At 30.3% G+C, this 20,551-nt stretch overlaps 4 protein-coding genes across 4 annotated transcripts; 2 read left to right on the forward strand and 2 right to left on the reverse strand.

Moving 5' to 3' along the window:
- Positions 1-219: 219 nt before the first annotated feature.
- Positions 220-958, forward strand: LOC113400602 (U6 snRNA-associated Sm-like protein LSm3). The gene is made up of 3 exons (XM_026640246.1): positions 220-406; positions 481-588; positions 747-958. The coding sequence occupies exons 1-3, from the start codon at positions 386-388 to the stop codon at positions 924-926; spliced, it is 309 nt and encodes a 102-aa protein (XP_026496031.1). The 5' UTR covers positions 220-385; the 3' UTR covers positions 927-958.
- On the reverse strand, positions 954-3,838 carry LOC113400601 (U3 small nucleolar RNA-associated protein 14 homolog A). Its single transcript, XM_026640245.2, has 3 exons — positions 3,054-3,838; positions 2,726-2,918; positions 954-2,468 (listed from the first exon to the last, which is right to left on the reverse strand). The coding sequence occupies exons 1-3, from the start codon at positions 3,704-3,706 to the stop codon at positions 972-974; spliced, it is 2,343 nt and encodes a 780-aa protein (XP_026496030.1). The 5' UTR covers positions 3,707-3,838; the 3' UTR covers positions 954-971.
- Positions 3,839-7,488: 3,650 nt separating this feature from the next.
- On the reverse strand, positions 7,489-13,502 carry LOC113400584 (uncharacterized). Its single transcript, XM_026640223.2, has 7 exons — positions 13,131-13,502; positions 12,600-12,715; positions 10,376-10,477; positions 9,662-10,183; positions 9,100-9,212; positions 7,846-7,989; positions 7,489-7,637 (listed from the first exon to the last, which is right to left on the reverse strand). Exons 1-7 carry the CDS (start codon positions 13,312-13,314, stop codon positions 7,493-7,495), a joined length of 1,326 nt encoding a protein of 441 aa, XP_026496008.2. The 5' UTR covers positions 13,315-13,502; the 3' UTR covers positions 7,489-7,492.
- Positions 13,503-14,905: 1,403 nt separating this feature from the next.
- On the forward strand, positions 14,906-19,814 carry LOC113400419 (early boundary activity protein 2-like). The gene is made up of 10 exons (XM_064217546.1): positions 14,906-15,130; positions 15,569-15,897; positions 17,898-18,007; positions 18,102-18,184; positions 18,267-18,629; positions 18,708-18,839; positions 18,915-19,027; positions 19,105-19,248; positions 19,336-19,532; positions 19,724-19,814. Exons 3-9 carry the CDS (start codon positions 17,914-17,916, stop codon positions 19,469-19,471), a joined length of 1,065 nt encoding a protein of 354 aa, XP_064073616.1. The 5' UTR covers positions 14,906-15,130; positions 15,569-15,897; positions 17,898-17,913; the 3' UTR covers positions 19,472-19,532; positions 19,724-19,814.
- The last annotated feature ends 737 nt before the right edge of the window (positions 19,815-20,551 follow it).

A 20,551-nucleotide genomic window follows, 5' to 3' on the forward strand; every position in this document is an offset into this window, starting at 1 on the left:
TCCATACACAATGTCAACAATTTTAGATCGTCGTCGCTAACGTACAAATAATACATGCTAATCATAGAATATATTTATTATGATATATTTAAAATATTATGCCTAAATTCTCTGCCTCTTTGAATTGATAGCAATATTCGTGCGATTCCATAAATCCATCAGCTTTGTATGTGTAGCTGCGAATTTTTTTTTTTTTTAATTTTTGGTTTTTGACATATGACAATTCCAGTCAACAAATACATAATACATAAACTGCCGAAAAGTAACCTAAAAATAAAATTGATCAGTGTATTTAAAGTACCTATATTTTGTATTTGTTTACCGCTGTCTTAAAAATTATCTTTTGCATTTTATTACTTTTAGCGTCTTCATTTGTAAAATTAAAATGGCTGATGACGGTGACAATGTTAGTTGTGATTTTTTCATGAAACATGAATACATCTCATTCTTCAAGTTAATTAATAATATAAATATTTTCAGGTAGCTGTAATGACGGTCAAAGAACCGCTTGATTTGATAAGACTAAGTTTAGATGAAAGAATTTATGTAAAAATGCGCAACGAACGGGAGTTACGCGGGAAACTTCACGTAAGTGTAATGTTTTCAAGTTATATATAAACCTAATAATACTTATTCGGGTATTGTTTTATAATAAGGATATATTTTCACTATCAAAAAACTTAATGACTTTTTTATAATAATTGCCCTCGAATACCTTTCATATTAACTTTATAATAACTTTCAAGGCTTATGACCAACATTTAAATATGGTCTTGGGTGACGCTGAGGAAACAATAACAACAGTTGAGATTGATGAAGAAACATATGAAGAGGTTTATAGAACAACAAAAAGGAATATCCCAATGTTATTCGTAAGAGGTGATGGAGTAATATTAGTATCTCCACCTGTGCGTGTGGGTATATAGATAGATTTAGGTAAATAAAACTTATAATAAGAAAATAACATTGTTTTATTGCTTCCCTAATAATTTAATAACTGATTCATTCTTAAAAGTCTGATTTCTTTTAACAAGTAATTCATCTTCATCCATAGGTTCTATCACGGAACCTACTTTAGTAATCACATTAGGACGAATGAGTTTCTTATGTGCTGTTTCTGGTATAAATGTGTTACCCATGGGAGTTCTTATAGAGGCTTCATACTCTTTAACACTAGTAAATGGAAATGGTATATCAGCAACTTTATGTGAAACAAGTTTTGGAATTTTTATTTCATTTATTATAATATCACCCTTGTTTTCATCACGTCTAGGCACTTTGGGTGGAGCTTTGATAAATCTATTATTTTTCCGCTTACTGGGTTTTGTTTTAACTCCTTTCCCTCCCCATTGACCCCATCCAGGAAGTGTCAAATCAACATTTTTTGGTGTATCATTATTGATTTCGTCTTCTTTTTCTTGCCTGAAACTAGCTACCACATCGTCCTCTTCAAATACTTCTTCTATGTCAACTTTTGGAACAACTTGTTCATCATCATCTAAATCATCAAAATCATTATCTTCATTTGATTTAGAAGTGCTGAGATACTTGGGCTTAACTTCAATAAATCTACTTGGGTCAATATCTGCATTAGTGTGTTCTTCTAAAGGTTTATCTGTTTTTGACAATATATTTAAAGGAATATTGGTAGTTTCTTTATCCATTATTTTTTTGTTTCCATGAGTTTCTATGAGTTCTTCATCAATAAAAGGTTTTGGATTTTGCTTTCTTAATTTTAAGTACTCTAAATTGTCTATCTCATCTGATTCTTTATTGCTGTTACTGTCTCCACTGATAGGAGCTCTTTCAAGTTTTTTCATTTCTTTTTTTAATTTCATCAGTTTTTTTCCTACTCGTATTGCTATTTTTTTATCTAAATTATCAAAAGCTTCAGAAACTGTTTCATTTTCTGAAACTATTTTATCTTGTTTATTAACTGTTGTAGCATCAATAGTATCAACATGCCAAGGAGAGGTAGCAATAGTTTTATTAGACTTATTTTTCCTTTGTTTTGTTATAGTTTCCACAGAGCTTTTTGTTTTATTAAATGATATATTTTGGTTTTTAACTAGGTTACTATTATTATCATCCTCTTGCTTTTCTGTTACCATATCAGTATTAACTGAATTGTCTGAATTTCCTAATTTTTTTAGACCTTCTTTAAGTACACGAAGTGAAAGACTTAATTTATCATGTTTAGAATTTTCTTCATCAGAATCAGAATCACTTTCTTCTTTTCTTTTGTACATTTTGTCTTTTAAATACTTTTTGTACCCAAAGTTAAACTCTGCATCAATATTTGTTTTATCAGATCTCTTCATCATCCATGGATTCTTTTCATCCTGGGCTAATGTTATATCTGGTATATTTTCTGTTTCATCAGCCTCATCATCAGTACTTTCAGTATTTTGAACTTTTTTTGTTAAACTTTTGCTAACTGATAATTGTTCAGATAATTGCTGCCTTACCTGTAATATAAATATAATTGATATCAATTAATACCCAACAGAAACAGTGACACAAGTATTACATTTAGATATAAAATAATAATATGATGTGTATTATCATTATTTCAGATTCTTAATTGATGTGAACTTTGTCCTCCTGACCCACTTCAAGCACAACAGCCTTTTTTAAGGGAGTTTTGCCTGACCACCCATTGACAATCTTACATAAAACTAAAACATTTTACACAAATCAAAAATAACATTAATTTTCAACTCACTTCTTTATCATACTTTGCTCGTACTAATTTGCTCTTAGCCCATTTTCCAGTATTCTTATGTCTTAATGTGTGTCTTTCTAAGGCCCGAACCTTTTCTAGCTCCTCTAGTTTTTTGAGTGCTTCTTCTGGATTTTTAGTTTGTAGTTCTTCAAATTCTTTTATTTGCTGTTTCAGTTTTTCTTTTTTGAGTATACTAAAAGTAAAACAAAATTATTGATGCTTATGAATTTTTTACAGTTTTCACAAAACTAGATAATTTATTAAAAATTGAGGGGTATTCATTTTAAAATGTAATATTATATCTACAAAGTTAAATTAATTAACTCACCGATGGTATTTTTTACTTTTTATTTTACTCTGTCTTTTAGCTTTTGCTGCATTGTAAGATTGCTGGGCTCGTATTTTAGCTAAGTGTTGTCTATGTTCGAGCATCTCTTGATACGACATAGGATATGTTTGTTTTTCTTCTTCAATGACTTCAGGCTCAGGGGCAGGATCTATTTCTTCCAATTCTTTTTCTAGTGATGACTTAAGCTTAAGCTTTGATAAGAAATCTCCCGTTGGCTGCATTTTACTCGAGAAAGTCTTTAAAGGGTATGAGACAAAATCAACAGTCCGATTTCTAGCAACAACAGGGTCCCATCTTGCCACTTTATTTTTCGTTTGTTCATACCCAGTTGCTCTCTTAATACGCTCAGCTTGAGGCTTCTCCAACGGCTTTGGTAGCACTCGAGAGACTTTCTGACTCTCTTTGAGTTTTTTACTAATTTGTACATTGTGAGCAGTATCCTCCAACACTTTAACAACATTTTTTAGTTTCAATACATTAGGTTTTTTAATTAAATTAAACTCAGAATTCAAACTCGTAGGTTCACTTCTTGTGGGTTCAGTTATATGTTGGGTTTTGTCTAATTTTGTAATTGCACTAACCATTCGATCATGTTCCGATGCGACAAAGTCAAAATCTTCGTCGTCCTTCATTGCTTTAGTTATTGTTAATATATAGTATAAACAATATTTTATGGAATATTATGATACGATACGTTTCTTAACCTCTAACTCGTTGCAATGCTTTCGAGTTTCGAGTTTTGTATAACCTTAACTTCACTTGGCAGAAACTTCAAATGTCAACTAAAATTGAGAACTTATATTCGGTGTTTCCCTCCTTAATACACAATCCTTCAAAAGACAAATAGTGAAGATGCCATATAAAAAAATGATAGGGGGGACACTGTCAAAACGAAGCTGCTTTCACAAATTATTTATTAAATAAGTTTAACACGATAAAATAAATTAAATTAATATATATTTATTTAATTTTGTTAATGAAAATCTCGCTTGAATTAAAGCAATAATAAAAAATAAGTTTATATAATATTATATTAGACCGTATACAATAGAAAGAGAAAGAGAGAGGAAAGAGCGCCTCGGGCGCATTACGCTTTTTCCTTACGTGCCGGTTTCTACCGTAACACACAATATCTTCGTTCAAAATATAAATAAATATGTAAATGATAAAATGGTAGAAAATTAAAAGTAGTAAGTAGGGTCGCTTTCGACTACTGCATTTCCGCAGCACTACATAAAAGTAAAACTTTTGTTTTGAATTTTTGTAATTGGGTTATTTTTGATAATTAAAGTTTATTTCATGTTTTTTGAAATAAATTGTTTTCTAATTATTGACAATTTTTCATCTATGAAGGTATTTGCATTTCATCGTTGAAATCTGTATACTTCGACTGTCTGTAACGTCGAGTTCAATTCCTGCTCGTCTATTTCGTTACCGATATCGTTAGTGCTAGTTTGATATATTAACTCAAAATAAATTTGATATAGAAGTGGTAATAATTTGACTCGTATTTCTCTAAAATATTGTGTTTATTTTCATTATTATGGGTGGCAAGGGCCTCCACAGATCTTGTGAAATTTGGGGTGTAATGAAGAGATAAAACACAAAGATGAAGGTTTAAACTTGGTTCAAATTTGTTACTGGATCAACAAGTAGTAATATTTCGATGCATTTCAAGTTCACTATTTTTTTTTAAATTATTGTTTTAAGTAGTACTTCAACGTGAAGTATAAACCTCAGATGCTTTCGTTGAAGCTGTAATTAAGTGTAACACTATTTTTATTACAAAGCCAGTCGATTTTTTATTTTATTAAAAATAAATTGAATGTCTTACTCTGTCTTCATCGTTTTTATAAATATATTTAGGTTTTTCGCTTGCGTTAGCTTTGGTTGACACACGTGTTAGTGAGATATCTGTGTTTTTACAATAACTTTGTGTAATTCTTTCATTAATTTTCAGTTTCATTAATTTTACTAACATAATTCGGTTACGGTAAGTGTTATTTTTCAATTTTTTATTATAGATAAAGTATATTAGTTTAGTTACAGTAGTTAGTTTATAATGGATGTCGATCCTCCTCCTGAACCTCCCGACCCCGGGGGTTTACAATTACAAATTGACCTCTCATCATCCTCCTCTCGCAAACGTTCCGGGGATAATTCTTCATGTTCTCTTGTTTCCTCCTCTAAGAAAACAGTAGTTCACCCTACTACCGCCAGTCCTTCTATTCAAACAGTGTATGTAAATCCATCCTTCATCGATAGCCCTAAAAGTTATACAGTTGACGATAAAGGTCCCTTCATAGTTCACGTCTCTCGGGAAGCTGCTGATCCAGCTCCTAATATTTCGATACGAGCTATTAAATTCGGACAGTTCTTACACAATCACAAGATTGGCTCAATTGTTAATGATGGCGTTAAAAATGTTGGTCGCAATAAAATAGAAATACAATTTTCATCAGCACAAGCGGCAAATAATTTTAAATTTTAATAAATATATTGAGCGTAATAAAATTAAGTTGTAAATATTTTTGTGTTTGTTCATGTATGTTATCTTAATAATAATTTATGTTTATCTAATTATTTACTATTGTGTTGTTTTAGGTTATGGGTTAACAGAGAGCCCACTACTATTATGCCTTCAAATTAAATTAAGCCTGTAATCTCGACCGCATCGATCAATCTCCGTCGTGTCTTCTCCATCGCAAGTGACATTGGCGAAATAATCTGTGCTCTCTTGGCACAAATAAAAGCCAAAACTAAATATATATATATATATTTACTAATATTGGTAGCCGAACAGATAAATGGCCCATATGATGGTATGTGGTCACCACAGCCCAAAAATACTAACACTAAGAAATAATAACCATCCTTTATATGGTCAATGCGCCACTTATGCTACGGAATATGATGTCCCCTATGTACTGACTTATGACCAATACGTCTAAGTAGCAAAATGTCCAGGAATAACAAATTGTCACTTCATTGCAATCGAATCGAAACGCTGTTTACCTATTTATGACCAAAGCTGGATCGGTATAGGATCGTATCATAATTTGAGTAGTGAAGGAAAACATCGTGAGAGCCTGGCATGTGTCGGGTGAAAGTCTGCAACATGTGTATCTACTAATCAGCAATGCAGCAGCGTATTGGGATATCAAACCTGCTCACTCTCAATCCCATTCTAGCAGTGGGATATTTATAATCTGTTACTTTTTTTCAAATAATAAGCAGGCAGAAGGACTTGAACTCGAATTTTTATCTTCGTGAGGACAGATTAAATGGCGCCACTTTTTAAAAAGTTGTTACGAATATATCAAATCATAAAAAAATTTAAAAATTGACTTTTTCTTAATCTCTTTGTCTTTGATTAGTTGTATTTGGCTGCCTCATTGGTCTAGTGGCCAGCTATAAGGCCAGACCCTGATGTTCTAGGTTAAATAGTAATTGAGTTTTGATGTGGATTCTCAGTAACAGCTCAGAATCTGGAGTTCGAATTGTGTTCTCTCCTGCCTCGGAAATAATGTAAAGCATCCACTATTATTAGTCCCTAGAATTATGTATTTTATGTTTAATAATAAGAATATAATTAACTAACTGTTAACAATTTAAACCAATAACTTAACGGTTATAATAATACAAAAAGTAGGTTTTACGATATAGGCTACTTAAGCTAAACATCTACGACATATTATGTAAAAGAATATCAGCTGTTCACATATACAGGTTTTTCTTTTGTTATCCTTCACCGCAGAGCTAAGATAAAACATATATTTAAGACAAGTTCCGTCGTTGACACCCCGGGAATACCTCCTAGGAAGTGTAAGCCTGCATAGGCGGATCAACTGTCAGGGCGTAACGTATGTGGTATTCGCCGATGCCTAGATGTATAGTGCGCCTTAGGACACCTGAATACCAACTAAAAAATGAGCGGTACCCTCTCCGTCGCTTCGGCGGGCGCAACGGGATCACTTTCGCATGCTACCGTGACGAGAACTATGCTGTCATACATCCATTCCAGCAAAATCACGCCGCAAAAGTATATTGTTGTAGAATGATGTAAATTAATAAATTGCAAAAAGAAGTCCTATATTAATCGGTCAATAAATTATTTTGTTCGAATTTTTTATTTTTTTATTTTTAGTCAGTTTGATCATCTTTATATTACTGGATATTAATAGTGGTTTCATTAAAAGTGATGACGTCGTTGCTACTCTTTATTTTGCATGTGTGGGCTATATTGGTGACGTTATAAATAAAAGCAAATAAAAACTGTTATGATATATTTTCATAAATCGATACAGTTAATTATTTCTTATGTAGTCTTGACATTTAAGATTTAATTTGATTTATTACTTTGTCACAAAATGCTATTGGATACACTTTATAGTGATTATCTTAAATTGATTGATTATTTAATCTCGAACAGTGGTCGATTCGTTTGATGACGCAGAAGATGGCGGGACGTTCTCTTGGTTTTGTTGTTCGTGCATTTTTCTGAACCGTTGACGATTTCTATATAGCTTTGCTTCGTCCGTACATTTTGTCGTTATGGAGCTCCTGTAATTTTTTTAATACTTAAAATAATTTCTCCGGTCTATATATTTATCACAAAAAAATATTTTATATTGTTAATATGCTTTTAAGAATTCGTTTCATTTTTTTTTTTTTTTGTTGGATTGTAGAATTCATATTTATTCTGTTCAATTTATTTTTTAATGAGGTAACATTAAAGCTGCGAGACAATTTAAACATTAGTGATACATACCTAACAATCCTTTTAGGAACATCACACCTTTCAGCGACTGTGTTAACAATATCGTCAACTAATTTAGGGTCCAGTTGCTTTTTCGGTGGTTTGTTTGCAAATGCCGGTGACTGCTTTCCAGTTAAAGAATGAGTGGCAAGAATTCTAAAAAAGATATACATTTTAAAATATTTAATCACTTTTATAAATTTAAACAGATTCGTTTATTAGCAACGTTTTTAATAAATATTAATTTACTATAGATGGCTATTAATGTTATTGAATCTGTTTTTATTTTACAAAAGAGAGCAATCCGTTCTATTTATAATCTTTGAGCTAGAGACTGTCTTCCGGATGTTTTTAACAAAGTAGGAATACTCACTGTTGCGTCACAATGTATTTACAACAAAATGATGTATATTCACAGTATGTAGCATTGATAACTTTAATAAAATCATCATTATAATCATTGTATGTGTACAAGAAGTAAGGATAAGCTTAAAACGCCATGTTTCCGACTCCGCAACGCAGTTAATATATCCTTCTTGGTTCAAGGTATCCGTTTTTATAATAAAATTCCGCAGACATTTTTAAAAAATCCATTTGATATACAGATGATAAAAAAGCGTGGGGTTAATACTTGTTGACTTCCAGGCAGGGTATATTATACATACATATATAATTATTATTATTTAACTAACATGACTGTATTTTTAAATGTTGAAAAAGAATCTACATTCCGCACCGGTGGTAGCTTCACTTATGTAATATAGTTTGTTTAATAACTATTCAAAACTGCTTATAAATGCCTACTTGAATAAAGTATATTTTGATTTTGATTATTAATATCTAAATTTATTTATTCTGTATGTAATCACAAATCGTTTTAAATTACGGATATAATTTATTAAATTCGCATTTAGTAACGGCTTCTTTTTCATAAACTGTATATTGCGAGAGTGTCAGTTATTGTCTACCCAAGGACCACTTGACAATCGAAGCAGTTAGTTTACCTTTAGTATCGCATTTTTAATTATAAGAATTTAATCACTATAGAAACTTGTTTTAGAATATCAGTATTATAATACGTAAATATGTAGTACGTTATAGTTATTTACAAAATCCTACGTATTTAAAAGCGGGATCTTTTGATATTATTACACATCAAATTGATTTATCTAAGAATAATTAGAACTGAGTATAATACAAGGAAAATATAAGAAAGAATGCAGTTGATTAAATTCTGTTTAAATGTTAACCGGAATTAGTAATTACCTTCTCGGAAAGACGGCTTGTAGCAATTGTCTCGTCGCTGAAGTGTGGGAAGTCCAATCGATTTCTGCCAATAGTCTGGCAGGCACGGTGACATTGCCACTTCCAATTGAAACCTGCGAAGTTAAATTGCTTTAATGATTTCCATCAATTCACTGTCTATAAATGATCGGGTATTATACAATAATTATTATATAAAAATGATTCGACATTGAATATTTTTGAAATTATATTTTTTGTAAAGACGTGGCAGGCGTGGCAGATCTATGTTATTTTGGTTAACTAATTAGGTACTTATTATATTTAACATAGGACAACTATTGTATAATTACCACTATTGAGTTATTGAGTCTTATTAAATTATTTTTAAATATAATTATTTTTAATATAGTCATTAGTAGATATACTAATGACTAATTATTACTGCAGAATCCTCCGGCCACATACTATAATAAATTATTTATATCTATTAAAATATTGCTTACAAATATATATTATATTCCTGTATTAATAATATATCAAATACTAAATAATTAGTAAATAAAATAATCTAAAATCTACAAACCATATCAACATTGTTAACCGACAATGGAAGACTTGCGTTAGTGGTCTGCGCCGATGCTCTTCTTATCTTTAAGCCACCAGCCATCTTATCCATTTCGAGCTCAACACTTGAAGTATTTTGACGGACGTTGGACGGTTCTTCTAATGCTAAAATCTCTACATTCTCATCAAGTCTCCGATCTTCAGATGTCCTGTCCATTATTGATCGACTTTCATTAATTTGAGCATCAGATAGTAAGGAGAGGAACTGTCCGTATAGCCGTTTTAATACCGATTCGAGTTCTTCTATTTTCTCCAAAGGAGGTTGGTCGAGAACAGGATCGGTCTGTGATCCTTGATCGAATGTCAGCTTAAGATTCGGTACATTCCTATCTGGTAGTGGCGTGCTGCTCATGAGTGATCTACGGTTACGTATTATGGTCTTGTCGTTCAATAATCGACTTATTTGTCCATTGATTATTGATTCGGCGCGTTTGTTTTGGTTATTATATTTGATCGTGGACTTAGTGAGATTGAGGTTCACCTGAGAAAAATTGACGTAGGTACCTAATTACAATTTATAATTGCATCTAGAATTGCTTTAGAGAAAATAAGAATTAATCGAATAAAAATATCCTTTTATGAATAGATTATCGACGACATTATTACTATTATTATATATAAATATTTGCAGGTTAGAATAAGTTAAATAAAGTGCAATTCTGATCGTGCTTACCTCCTGATCGCTATCGCTGTCACTGGAGTTAATGTCGTCATCAATGTGAATACTTGGTGTGCTCTGGCACGGCATGGGTAATGATTGATTTGCACCTATAAACTAATAGAGAAGTTTATTTCATTTCACTTGTAGAATAAAACCAGGCGTTTTTTTATAATAAAATAAGGGTAATGTAGAGTTTTTTCTGGAACTAATTCTAAATATTTTAGGGTATAAATTATGTTTATATGATAATATTTTCTTCGTTACATAGTAATACAAAGTCGCTTACCGTTCTCTGTCCCTATGTAATGTTAGATCTTTAAATGTACACAACGGATTTTGATGCCGTTTTTTTAAATAGATAGATTGATTCAAGAGGAAGGTTTATATGTATAATACATGCACAATATAGTAGAGAAATTCTGATAATTTTAGAGGTTTCTAAAGTGATGTCGTAAATAAACACATTTTTTGAACAAAGTAATTGCAAACGCTGGCTGAACCCTACGAGATAGATTAAAATAATATACTACACTATTGTACACCTTAAAAAGGTTTTCAAGTCCGCGTTGGTATATGTCTATCTCTTAGGGATAACCCGCAATAACAATTTTTTATCCTTTACTTTTTACGAGAAATAATGGCTTATTTTCGAAGCAGTTTTAAGCAATACAGCACTAATCTTTATCAAATTAAGTACCTTTAAAAATACATAAATTGTGCATTTAATATAGATCAATATGGCCCTTTACAGCATGTAATTGAAATGAATATTTTCGAAGATATTACAGATTTAAAATGCAGGAACGTAGCGGTTTGCATTGTCTAATAACAAAAAAGCTGTAAATGTTGTGAGACATTCTGTAGTATATTTAGTATCAGCAATGCACCAATTCAGAAAATATATTACTAAAAAATTGCACCCGTCCGAAGCCTGGATGGGTTGTTAATTTCTATTAAAAGCAATGTGTAATTTTTTTTATAGGATCTTATTTGGTTTTTGTTAATTTAAACTTATATATTTATGTCGTTGATATATTTTGAACACAGGTATAAAGTAAGTATATTATTTGGCAGAATAACATTATAGGTATATTCAAGAATTAAAAAGAGTGTTTCATGATTGACCGCCTCCGTTGTTTAATTTTTAAAGCAAATAAAATTTACATTCACGACGACTGGCTGAATAAAGCAATATTTGGTACATATAATAGTAATAGATTATTGTTATTGCGTTTTCCCTATTTTTGATTTATTGTTAAGACTTAAGCGAATAAGTAACACATTAAATAATAAGATTATATAAAAATAATAATATGAGCAGTTTTGATATAACTATTTTTTAGAGTGAATAAATTGTAGAGAACAACTATGATTGTATCAATTATTTCACATTATTTTTTTTAAATTGGACAAGTTCCTTGAACATGATCTCATTCCCTTTCAGATTACTCATGCAGATAAGATAGCTGATAATGTAATCGAGTTATTTTATGCGCCGACACATCAATAACTAATTGCATAATTGTTTAATCGTTAATATTGTATTCTTAATAATCTTATATCAAGATCACTTTGTCTTTAGTTAACATTTATTTATTCCTATAATGTGTAATATTTCCATGGAAAATGTTTTAAATATTGATAAAGATTTCCTTCACGATTTCGAGCCTATTTCATAAACTATTCCATTGCGGTTTAGAATTCCTTCTCTTACATTCAATGTAAGGGAAGTAATTTTGTTTCATTGAAAATTTAACGGGCGACCGTTGATTTAAAAATATGTATACAATAAACCATTTTGACCATCATGGATATATTTGAAATATAAATAAACAGTTGCCTAAATAATATCTAGCTATTACATTCTAACAGGCGAAGAACGAAATTGTATAATTAGTATGTAGGTAGATTAAGAATTTTTTTAAGCTACCTTCCCATACAGGCTTGCCCAAAGCCCTACCGTATATATACCAATAGTACCATACTACAACAATTGTAGATTTTTCTAGTAGCTGAGCTTCGTTCGATTTATATATAATTAAAAGTATAAAGAATCTATTTTCTTCAAACAATATAAATTGTACAAATGGATGTACTTGATCAACAAGAAAGATAATTCAGAGACATTACATGATAAAAGATTATGAATAGTATTAATAAAAATATAGACACATTTACGTATAACAAGTGCCTATATAATTATTATATATATAAAACGATTTATCCCATCACTTACCATTGGACCCGTTTTCATCTCTTTGATAGTATTCATACATAGCGATAGAACATTCTTGACTTGATGGTCCTGTCTTTCCAACATCACTTTCAACTCTTTGACATAACGCTTGTTATCTGAAAATTTTAATTATCAATTTCAGAACAAGTTATTATGAACGATATAATGTACATAAAAGTTCGTTCGATAAATTTTATAAGTTTACCCTCCAAGATTTGTACCCTTTATTTAATATGACGTTAAACTTCCCTTTCTTAACAATATAATAAAAAATACTTCTGTGCCGTAACGGTTGTTCCAAATACTCTAATTTCTAAATAATAACAAGTAAAATGGTAGCGTTGACGTATCTAAAGCATAATCTACTGCTAGAATGCGGCTTTTCCTCCTATAAGAGGTATTCAAAATTGTATTGTAATTAGGCTTAGTAAATAAAAAACAACGATTACTTAGTTTATATTGATTTTGATGTACATTAACTGTTACTATTTTCAAGTGAAAACGTATATTTAAATAACGAAAGTGACTCACCAGAAACTCTAAGAATTTGCGCCTTGCGTGCACCATTGTTACGCTTGTCACGAAGGAAAACCACTTTCCCAGTATGAAGATCGGTCTCGTGTTTTATCAAACAGTGACTATTAACCACACCATAATTGGAAAATATATTTTGTTCGTCTACCCATTCCACAAGAAGCCATAACTTTTGATCCATGATCAATTAATTTTTAATATGCAGAACGTAGTGAATATGTATGTAATACGTATATTACACTATAACATGTATTTTCTTCCTAACACGTTGCTGCACAAAAATTAACTGATCAGCACATGTAAGACGCGGTGCGTTTCTTACGCAGGTAAAGATACAAACTACAATGGTTTCTATTGAACTACGGATACCCAAGTACCCGACATTTGTCCCCCAATAAATATCAAACAAAAGATTTCGTTACACATGAGACAATACGCACCGAATGCATTTCTTAAAAATTTTTAATCTTATATTTTTAATATGAATACTTACATTATTACTGAAATATAATAAAATATTATTATGAAAATAAAACAATAATAGGGGGATCAATTTTTTGAAAAGTGTAATAAAAGAGCACATTAAATTTAGTTTTACGCAACTCTTTTTAAATCTTAAACTGCGTTATAAACGGTAACCATAAATTACGGTATTTTAAAAATATTATACTGGGAGGTGTATTGTATAACATCTTATTATACTAGTATATTATGATACACTTCACTATATCATCAAAGAACATTCAGGATCCCGACAGCGTTAATATTTATATCTTTCATTATAAACTATGTACTTAGCCGACCATTTAAATAGCAGCCATATAAAACATTCACGTTTAATCGGCATCGATGTAAATTGAAAGATGTTCTAAAATATCCTAAATAAAAAACCCTAGGTGGCGCATTGGTTAAACACGTGAAAGTTAACCAAAGACCGCAGGTTCAAATTCGGGTTATGACCTAATTTTGGTTTTGTATTGCAAGGCATTGAAGCAGTGCGGTAGAAAAGGAGAACCACAGCAATGGGACATTTACAGGTTATCACTTTAATTTACTTTTACATAAATACAATTTACATGATGGTTTAATTACATTTAAAACTACCTATATGTTTGTAGTTTTAAGTGTACTCGAGAAATACCCAAAATTAGCCATTCTACTAAAATAATAATTTGAGCATACCGGAAACTTCGAACATTTAACGAGTATCAATCAAACCTACTGCAAGTGAACATTCCACTGATGTCCAGCGCACGCATGATAGATTTCGTTATGACTTTTTTCTTCACAACCACGATACGAGGTTAATTATTAGAACAAATCAAGCAGATTAACCCGAATTTTAATCCGCGACCGCAGTCTTTGATTAAGTTTCACGTCTCGTTCCTCTTTGTTATGAATCTTTTTGGCGAAAGATATTCTTTTAAATATTTATTAAATTTGAAATAAAAGACTAGGATTTATTCAACTTAAAGATATCTGTGAAATGTTATGTTATATTTCTCTAATTATTTCGATGCTAACGTACACTATGATTACATACTTTATTTAATTAATAGATAATTGTATTAGTGATAAATATCAATAACGTACTTGTATATTTAATAATAATTATTATTATAAATATAATATAAATTGTATTTACAGTGAAATTTAAAATGAATTGTTATCAATATTGAAGTCTAAATATACTTAGTACTTACATACACTAATAAATACCGACTTCAAAGAAAATGCAACTACCCTCTTTAAAAACAACTTGATCAGCTGGTTTAATAAATATTAGTATAAAAAACTGCAGTCTATTATTCGTACGTGTTATCGAAGTGAGATCGATGTGCTTGGTTCAAATAAGTATTTTAATAAATATTTATTGTGTTTAAATTTGAGAAAAATAACTTGTTCATACCTAGATACTTAAAAGTATATGAAGATTAGGCTTAATATTTTTTAAAGAGATTAAAAATGTAATAAGTGTACCAATGGGTATCCGATTGGTAAGAAATAAATCTTTTCTAAATTAAAATAACATTTTCTTTTTTTAAATCATATTTTTAATTTTGTGTAATGTGTAAACCTTAAATATTTAAATAACCCCTTTATTTGAATATTATTTATTACACGTCACAGTTTCATTCCTTTTGTGGTTTGACTACTAATATTTAAAATTACTTAAATCGATTGAAGATAAAAATATATATTTAAAAAACAAAAATATGAATATTTATCAACTTAGTACGTACAAACGTAATAATAACTTCGTTCATATGTTATTAGGGTTCTTAAAAAACTACTCTTTTATTTCTAATTAAGCAGAAAATGTATAAGATTTATACTTATACTAAGCGTAAAAATAATACAGCGGTACCTAAAACGCTTAAACATTTTTTTCTAATAAAATCAATAACTTACCATTATTTTTATGATCCCTATAGGAATACTAGACAAAGAAAGTAAGCTAATTACGCGTAGGATAATAAACATTATTTTATAATATATATAGTTCTTGGTACCTTAATCCGCTGTAAAACAAAATTTTAGTCAATATTAAACAAAAGGAGATAACAGAAAGGAGCCGAAAATACAGCCAGCTTATTTACCTGATAACGAAACAATGGAAGTCGTATGGTGGTTAAGAAACATCCCCTCTAACAAGTTGATTTTTTCAATCGGGTTGCAAATTTTCGTCAGTCTACCTTGAGCGATTGTAGGTGAACATATCATTAGCAATTTCAAGAACTGTTGTACTAGTTTGAAGATATCGGTGAGTATTTATTTATATAAGTATTATTTAAATATACATATATTTTTGACTTATTTTGAAAAAATCGAAAAAACGCGATAACTCGAAAATGGTTCACTTTTGCATCATGCATATGGGGGTTAAAATTAGTTAAAATTAGAGGTGATAATCACCCCTATCACCTCCTAACGGGAATACGTCGAATTACCAATAAACCTGTATATATATATTTGACGGTTTCTACAAAATGAGGCCCTCAGTTTTAGGATATGCACTATTATATTTATGTTTTTAGACTTTATTTTTTAGCTTTTACTATCTTATGAAAAAGCAATTCAATACCAATGACAATTTTCTAAAAAAAATGCTGAACTAAAGTTGATGTGAATTTTGAAGTTCGGTAGACATGAAAGAAAAAAAGGTCTTGCTTAATGCCAGATGAATTTTTGTTTTTTTAAATAGTTAAGTTAGTTAACCTTACATGTTTCAAAAGGGAAAATAGGGAAACTATTACTAAGGCTTCTTCTCGTCCGGCTGTCCGTTGTCACCAGGCTGTATCTCAAAACCCGTGATAGTTAGATAGTTGGAATTTTCGACAGATCATGTATTTCTGTTGCCCCTATAACAACAAATACTAAAAAGAGAATAAAAAAAAATTTAAGGGGGCTCCCTTACAACAAACGTGATTTTTTCTTGATATTTTTATAAATATCAAGAAAAATATTGAATATTACTACCTGTTGCCGTTATCGGCTATTTATTTTTATTAGTAATATTCATTTTAAAAATGTACCATTAAATTAATATAAAAAAAATATTTAATTATTCTTTAAAACAGACATGATTTTTTGCCGTTTTTATAGCTAACGGTACGGAACCTTTTGTACGCGACACCGACTCGGACTTGTTTAAACTAGATATTGTAAAATTCAATAGATCGACCTTTTAAAAATATGTACAGATATTTAAAACGGGATATTTACCATATTTTTTTTCTGGTCGAGCTCGATATTTCGACATTATCTACGAATGTCTTGTCCACGAGCCCCACCAAATAAAAATAAAAAAAGACATGGTAAAAATCCCGTTTTAAATACTTGTAGTAATAAAAAAAAACCAAGTTAATTAAAATCTTAAATATGTACGGAGTTTTAAAAAAAAAGTGGTACACCATGTCAAACTTGTAATAATTTTATGATTTAAAATGCAATACAAAATTAAATGAGATTTCTAGCGGAACGGACTAAGGCTATATTATCTTTGTCAATACGATTACGTTAAACGGCTGAAAAAAAAAATTTTTTGTAATTTTTTCCTGTTATAATTACCGATCAATGTAACTGAAATTAAGCCGTTTCGTGTATAGCCTTAATTTAGTTCAACGAATTTATAAGATCATCAAAACAATTAAACCCCGTTTTGTATATTAATAAACATTGCTCAGGTATCTAGGATATTTTCATTGAAATTAGCCATTCTCTGATGGAAAAAAATTTAATACTGAATTTTTAAATTATAAAAAAAAAATCGTAGATCTTTGAGAGCCCAAGTAATTGTTAAAAGACATAGTGCGTAACTGCGAAGGCAATGTATTATTACTAAATAACTTATTTTGTAAAAGGGCTAAGAAATACTACAGGTAACGACTTAAATTGTACCTATCTGAACTTATTTTATTATATTATTTAGTAAAATTTAAGTACAAATTGTCAAAATACTAGATTACAAGATGCAGGTAGAAACATCAGATCTAGAAAAGCGGATCCAATAGGATTAGGAGAATAAACAATAGGTTTATTGAGGTTTCCTTGTTACACAAAGTAATGCTTAGCGACTGAGTTTACCCGAAAACATGTACCTTATATTTTATACCTGGAACGGACAATTGAAAAGCATGGTATTTTAAATGACTGCTGTCAAATGCTATCGGAAGCTTATTTGAACTTAACCTTCCTTTGTCGATAGTCGATTACTGTTTCTTAGTAAGCTTTTACTAAGAAGTATTTATTTTTAAATTTCAGATAACTTATAGCTAAAATGACGACTTTGGCTATAAAATCTGAAATGGATGCTGCGCAAGCTTTACTGGACCTTCACAGTGATCACCGCGGACGTCACCATGAAAATAATTGTAAGTTTTTAGTTAATTATTTTTTGTTCGTTTATTACCATATAAATCAAGTGAATATGGTTTTATTTTAATAAATCATGTTTTCAATTACCAGTCGATACAAGGTCTATCGGCGTTGAAAGTATAGACGGAACTAAGACTATAGCAAGAATTTTAAGCAGCCTTATTAGCTCTACAGTAAGTAATATCTGAAATTATAAAAATGTTTAAAATTACCTAAATACTTGTCACTTAATCTGAATATTCATTCAATTTACAGCCAACGCCACTTCCCCATACAAGCACCCCAAAAAAGCGAGTGTATTCGCCCAAACGTTGGAATGAAAACTCGAAGAAGAATCAATCAAAATATGTTAAAAATAAAGTGATGTGTGAGAAGGGAACTCAAACTGAATTTGAATTGTATTTACCTGAAATAGAAAAAATGGAAAATATAATTAAAGAGCTATGTGCTAAAATAGAATGTCTTGAGTCAAAATTGAAAACAAAAAAGCCGGAGACATCGTCTATTACCGATTCATATGAGCAAGTTTCGGACATTTCAAGTGACGAATATTCGGAAAAGACTTATCGTAGAAAGTCCTACAAACGTAAAAGAAATCTGACTACTACTACTGACTTTGTTAGTAAACATCACTTGTTTAATAATCTATATTAATATTCAATATTATATTATTAAATTGTGTTACTATTATTTTAGAGTTCTGTTGGAGACTGTGATACTACATTTGCTAAAGACCGCGATGATTTTACAAACAGTGATATGAGAGCTCCAAAGGAAATGAAAAGAACATTAAAACCAAAGAATACGAATAAATCGAATAACGAAATGGTATGGATTTCTGCCTTCTTAATTTATTTGGCTTCGCATGTCTAACTTATAATTAATATAAACATATTTTTTTAGGTTTTAATTGGAGACGGAAATGCATCAGTTCCAGCTAGACTTCTTAAGAACATGGACTGGACATCTTATACGAATGCCACTCGAAAACTTTTGACAGCTGTTTTTTCAAGAAAGTAGGTTTAAGTGATTTTTGGACATAATGATCATACTTATAAATTCGAATTTTATAATTAATAAATGTTTTTTTCAGGGTATTGGCAACTCATTCACTAACAGGAAAACCTTCACCAGCATTTCCCGACAAACCCGCTAAAAAGAAACTAGACGCAGCTTTAGTAAATGATATTGTTCAAACTGTGGTAGAAAATTGTTCTGTACCAGAGAATGTAGTTAGGTAATTAGAATATGCAACTAATGTTTCATGAATGCAAAGTGATATTTTGTTTATTTTAGTATGTAATCAATTTTCTTATGATTTTAGAACAAGTATTACTACAAAATGTGCCGACGAAAGCAAAATGTTTAGAACACGCGAACAAAACAAGAAGAAGCGCAAAATAGTTAAAAAAGAAAATATTTCTCCTTATGATTCAGATTGCTCGTATTCATCAAGTTAATTGTAGACGAAACATTAGAAATAGTATTTTGGGGTCACAGGAATCGGGGCACAAGTTCCAGGTAAGTTATGTAAGATTATTATATTATCAAACTTTTATGTAGGTAATTTTAAGCATTCTAATAAGTGTTGCACTTTTCAATAATTTAGATAAAAAAATTCAAGTTTTACGTTAAAAACCAAACCTTCTGTTTCTCATTGATTTGTTCTTAATTTCAATTTAGAATACAGAGTATGCTATCTAATGTTTCAGATAAAATGCATAAAATGCAGTATCCGCAAAACGTGGATCGTGGACGTCTGGACGCCACGTAACTCCGCCGCTGGGTAGGTACTCCCAGTGCCAGTCTCAAGCCTGGAACAAGGAGGAGAGTTGGCTGCATGCAATAATTTGAACGTGTGATATAATTTAATATTTTTTCATCATCCTATTTAAGTCTTGCAATAAATTATAATCATGAATACTGTCGTTTTATTTTATATTGACAATAATATTTACGAAACATATAAAATTCAACAAACCAACTGTAATTCTTTAACTGATATACAGTAAAATTCGCTATAATCATTTAAGTGCTGACACTTGTTCAAAAATTGTGACGTCTCTCAATGATAGTCATTAGACAATATATATATCTGCATATATTTATTCATTTAATGAAATACTATATATTATCTACGTAACCAAATAATGATTTAAATCCCTACTCGAACTGATCCTAGACTCAAGGCTGATCGCATTCTAATATAATCTGACAGTCATGTATTGTTTGTATGACATATGTTTCGTAAGGTAAGTATACAACAGTGTTCCAGGATTAAGCGATGCACTTTAGATATAACTAGTCGGGAGTTAAATATCAGTCGTTATAAATGAAATAAGTAGAACACTATCGAAGTCCAGCACTTATTAAAATTGTTTTTATTTTGAAAAATCTGATTTATTATATTCAGAGAAAATTAAACATTCATTTATTCCCGCCAAAAAGTATTTGATTTTAAGTATTAATGATTAACATATAGGTACAGATTAAAAAAGTATGTTGTTGATAGGTTGTTCACAGCATAAGTCAGAATAAGT

The sequence above is a fragment of the Vanessa tameamea genome, chromosome 17, assembly GCF_037043105.1.
Source record: "Vanessa tameamea isolate UH-Manoa-2023 chromosome 17, ilVanTame1 primary haplotype, whole genome shotgun sequence".
Taxonomy (NCBI): domain Eukaryota; kingdom Metazoa; phylum Arthropoda; class Insecta; order Lepidoptera; family Nymphalidae; genus Vanessa; species Vanessa tameamea.

Bases quoted from the DNA above. Each gene is read 5' to 3' on its own strand.
- LOC113400419 (XM_064217546.1), top strand. From the start codon at position 17,914: ATGACGACTTTGGCTATAAAATCTGAAATGGATGCTGCGCAAGCTTTA. The intron at 18,630-18,707 runs GTTAGTAAACAT...CTATTATTTTAG, and splicing joins TGACTACTACTACTGACTTT to AGTTCTGTTGGAGACTGTGA. The intron at 19,249-19,335 runs GTAATTAGAATA...TTATGATTTTAG, and splicing joins GTACCAGAGAATGTAGTTAG to AACAAGTATTACTACAAAAT.
- LOC113400601 (XM_026640245.2), bottom strand. From the start codon at position 3,706: ATGAAGGACGACGAAGATTTTGACTTTGTCGCATCGGAACATGATCGA. The intron at 2,919-3,053 runs GTGAGTTAATTA...TTTTACTTTTAG, and splicing joins AAAAGTAAAAAATACCATCG to TATACTCAAAAAAGAAAAAC. The intron at 2,469-2,725 runs GTGAGTTGAAAA...TTTATATTACAG, and splicing joins GAGCAAAGTATGATAAAGAA to GTAAGGCAGCAATTATCTGA.
- LOC113400584 (XM_026640223.2), bottom strand. From the start codon at position 13,314: ATGGATCAAAAGTTATGGCTTCTTGTGGAATGGGTAGACGAACAAAAT. The intron at 10,184-10,375 runs GTAAGCACGATC...AATTTTTCTCAG, and splicing joins ACAGCGATAGCGATCAGGAG to GTGAACCTCAATCTCACTAA. The intron at 7,990-9,099 runs GTAATTACTAAT...TATCTTTTTTAG, and splicing joins CAAGCCGTCTTTCCGAGAAG to AATTCTTGCCACTCATTCTT.
- LOC113400602 (XM_026640246.1), top strand. From the start codon at position 386: ATGGCTGATGACGGTGACAAT. The intron at 407-480 runs GTTAGTTGTGAT...AAATATTTTCAG, and splicing joins TGGCTGATGACGGTGACAAT to GTAGCTGTAATGACGGTCAA. The intron at 589-746 runs GTAAGTGTAATG...ATAACTTTCAAG, and splicing joins AGTTACGCGGGAAACTTCAC to GCTTATGACCAACATTTAAA.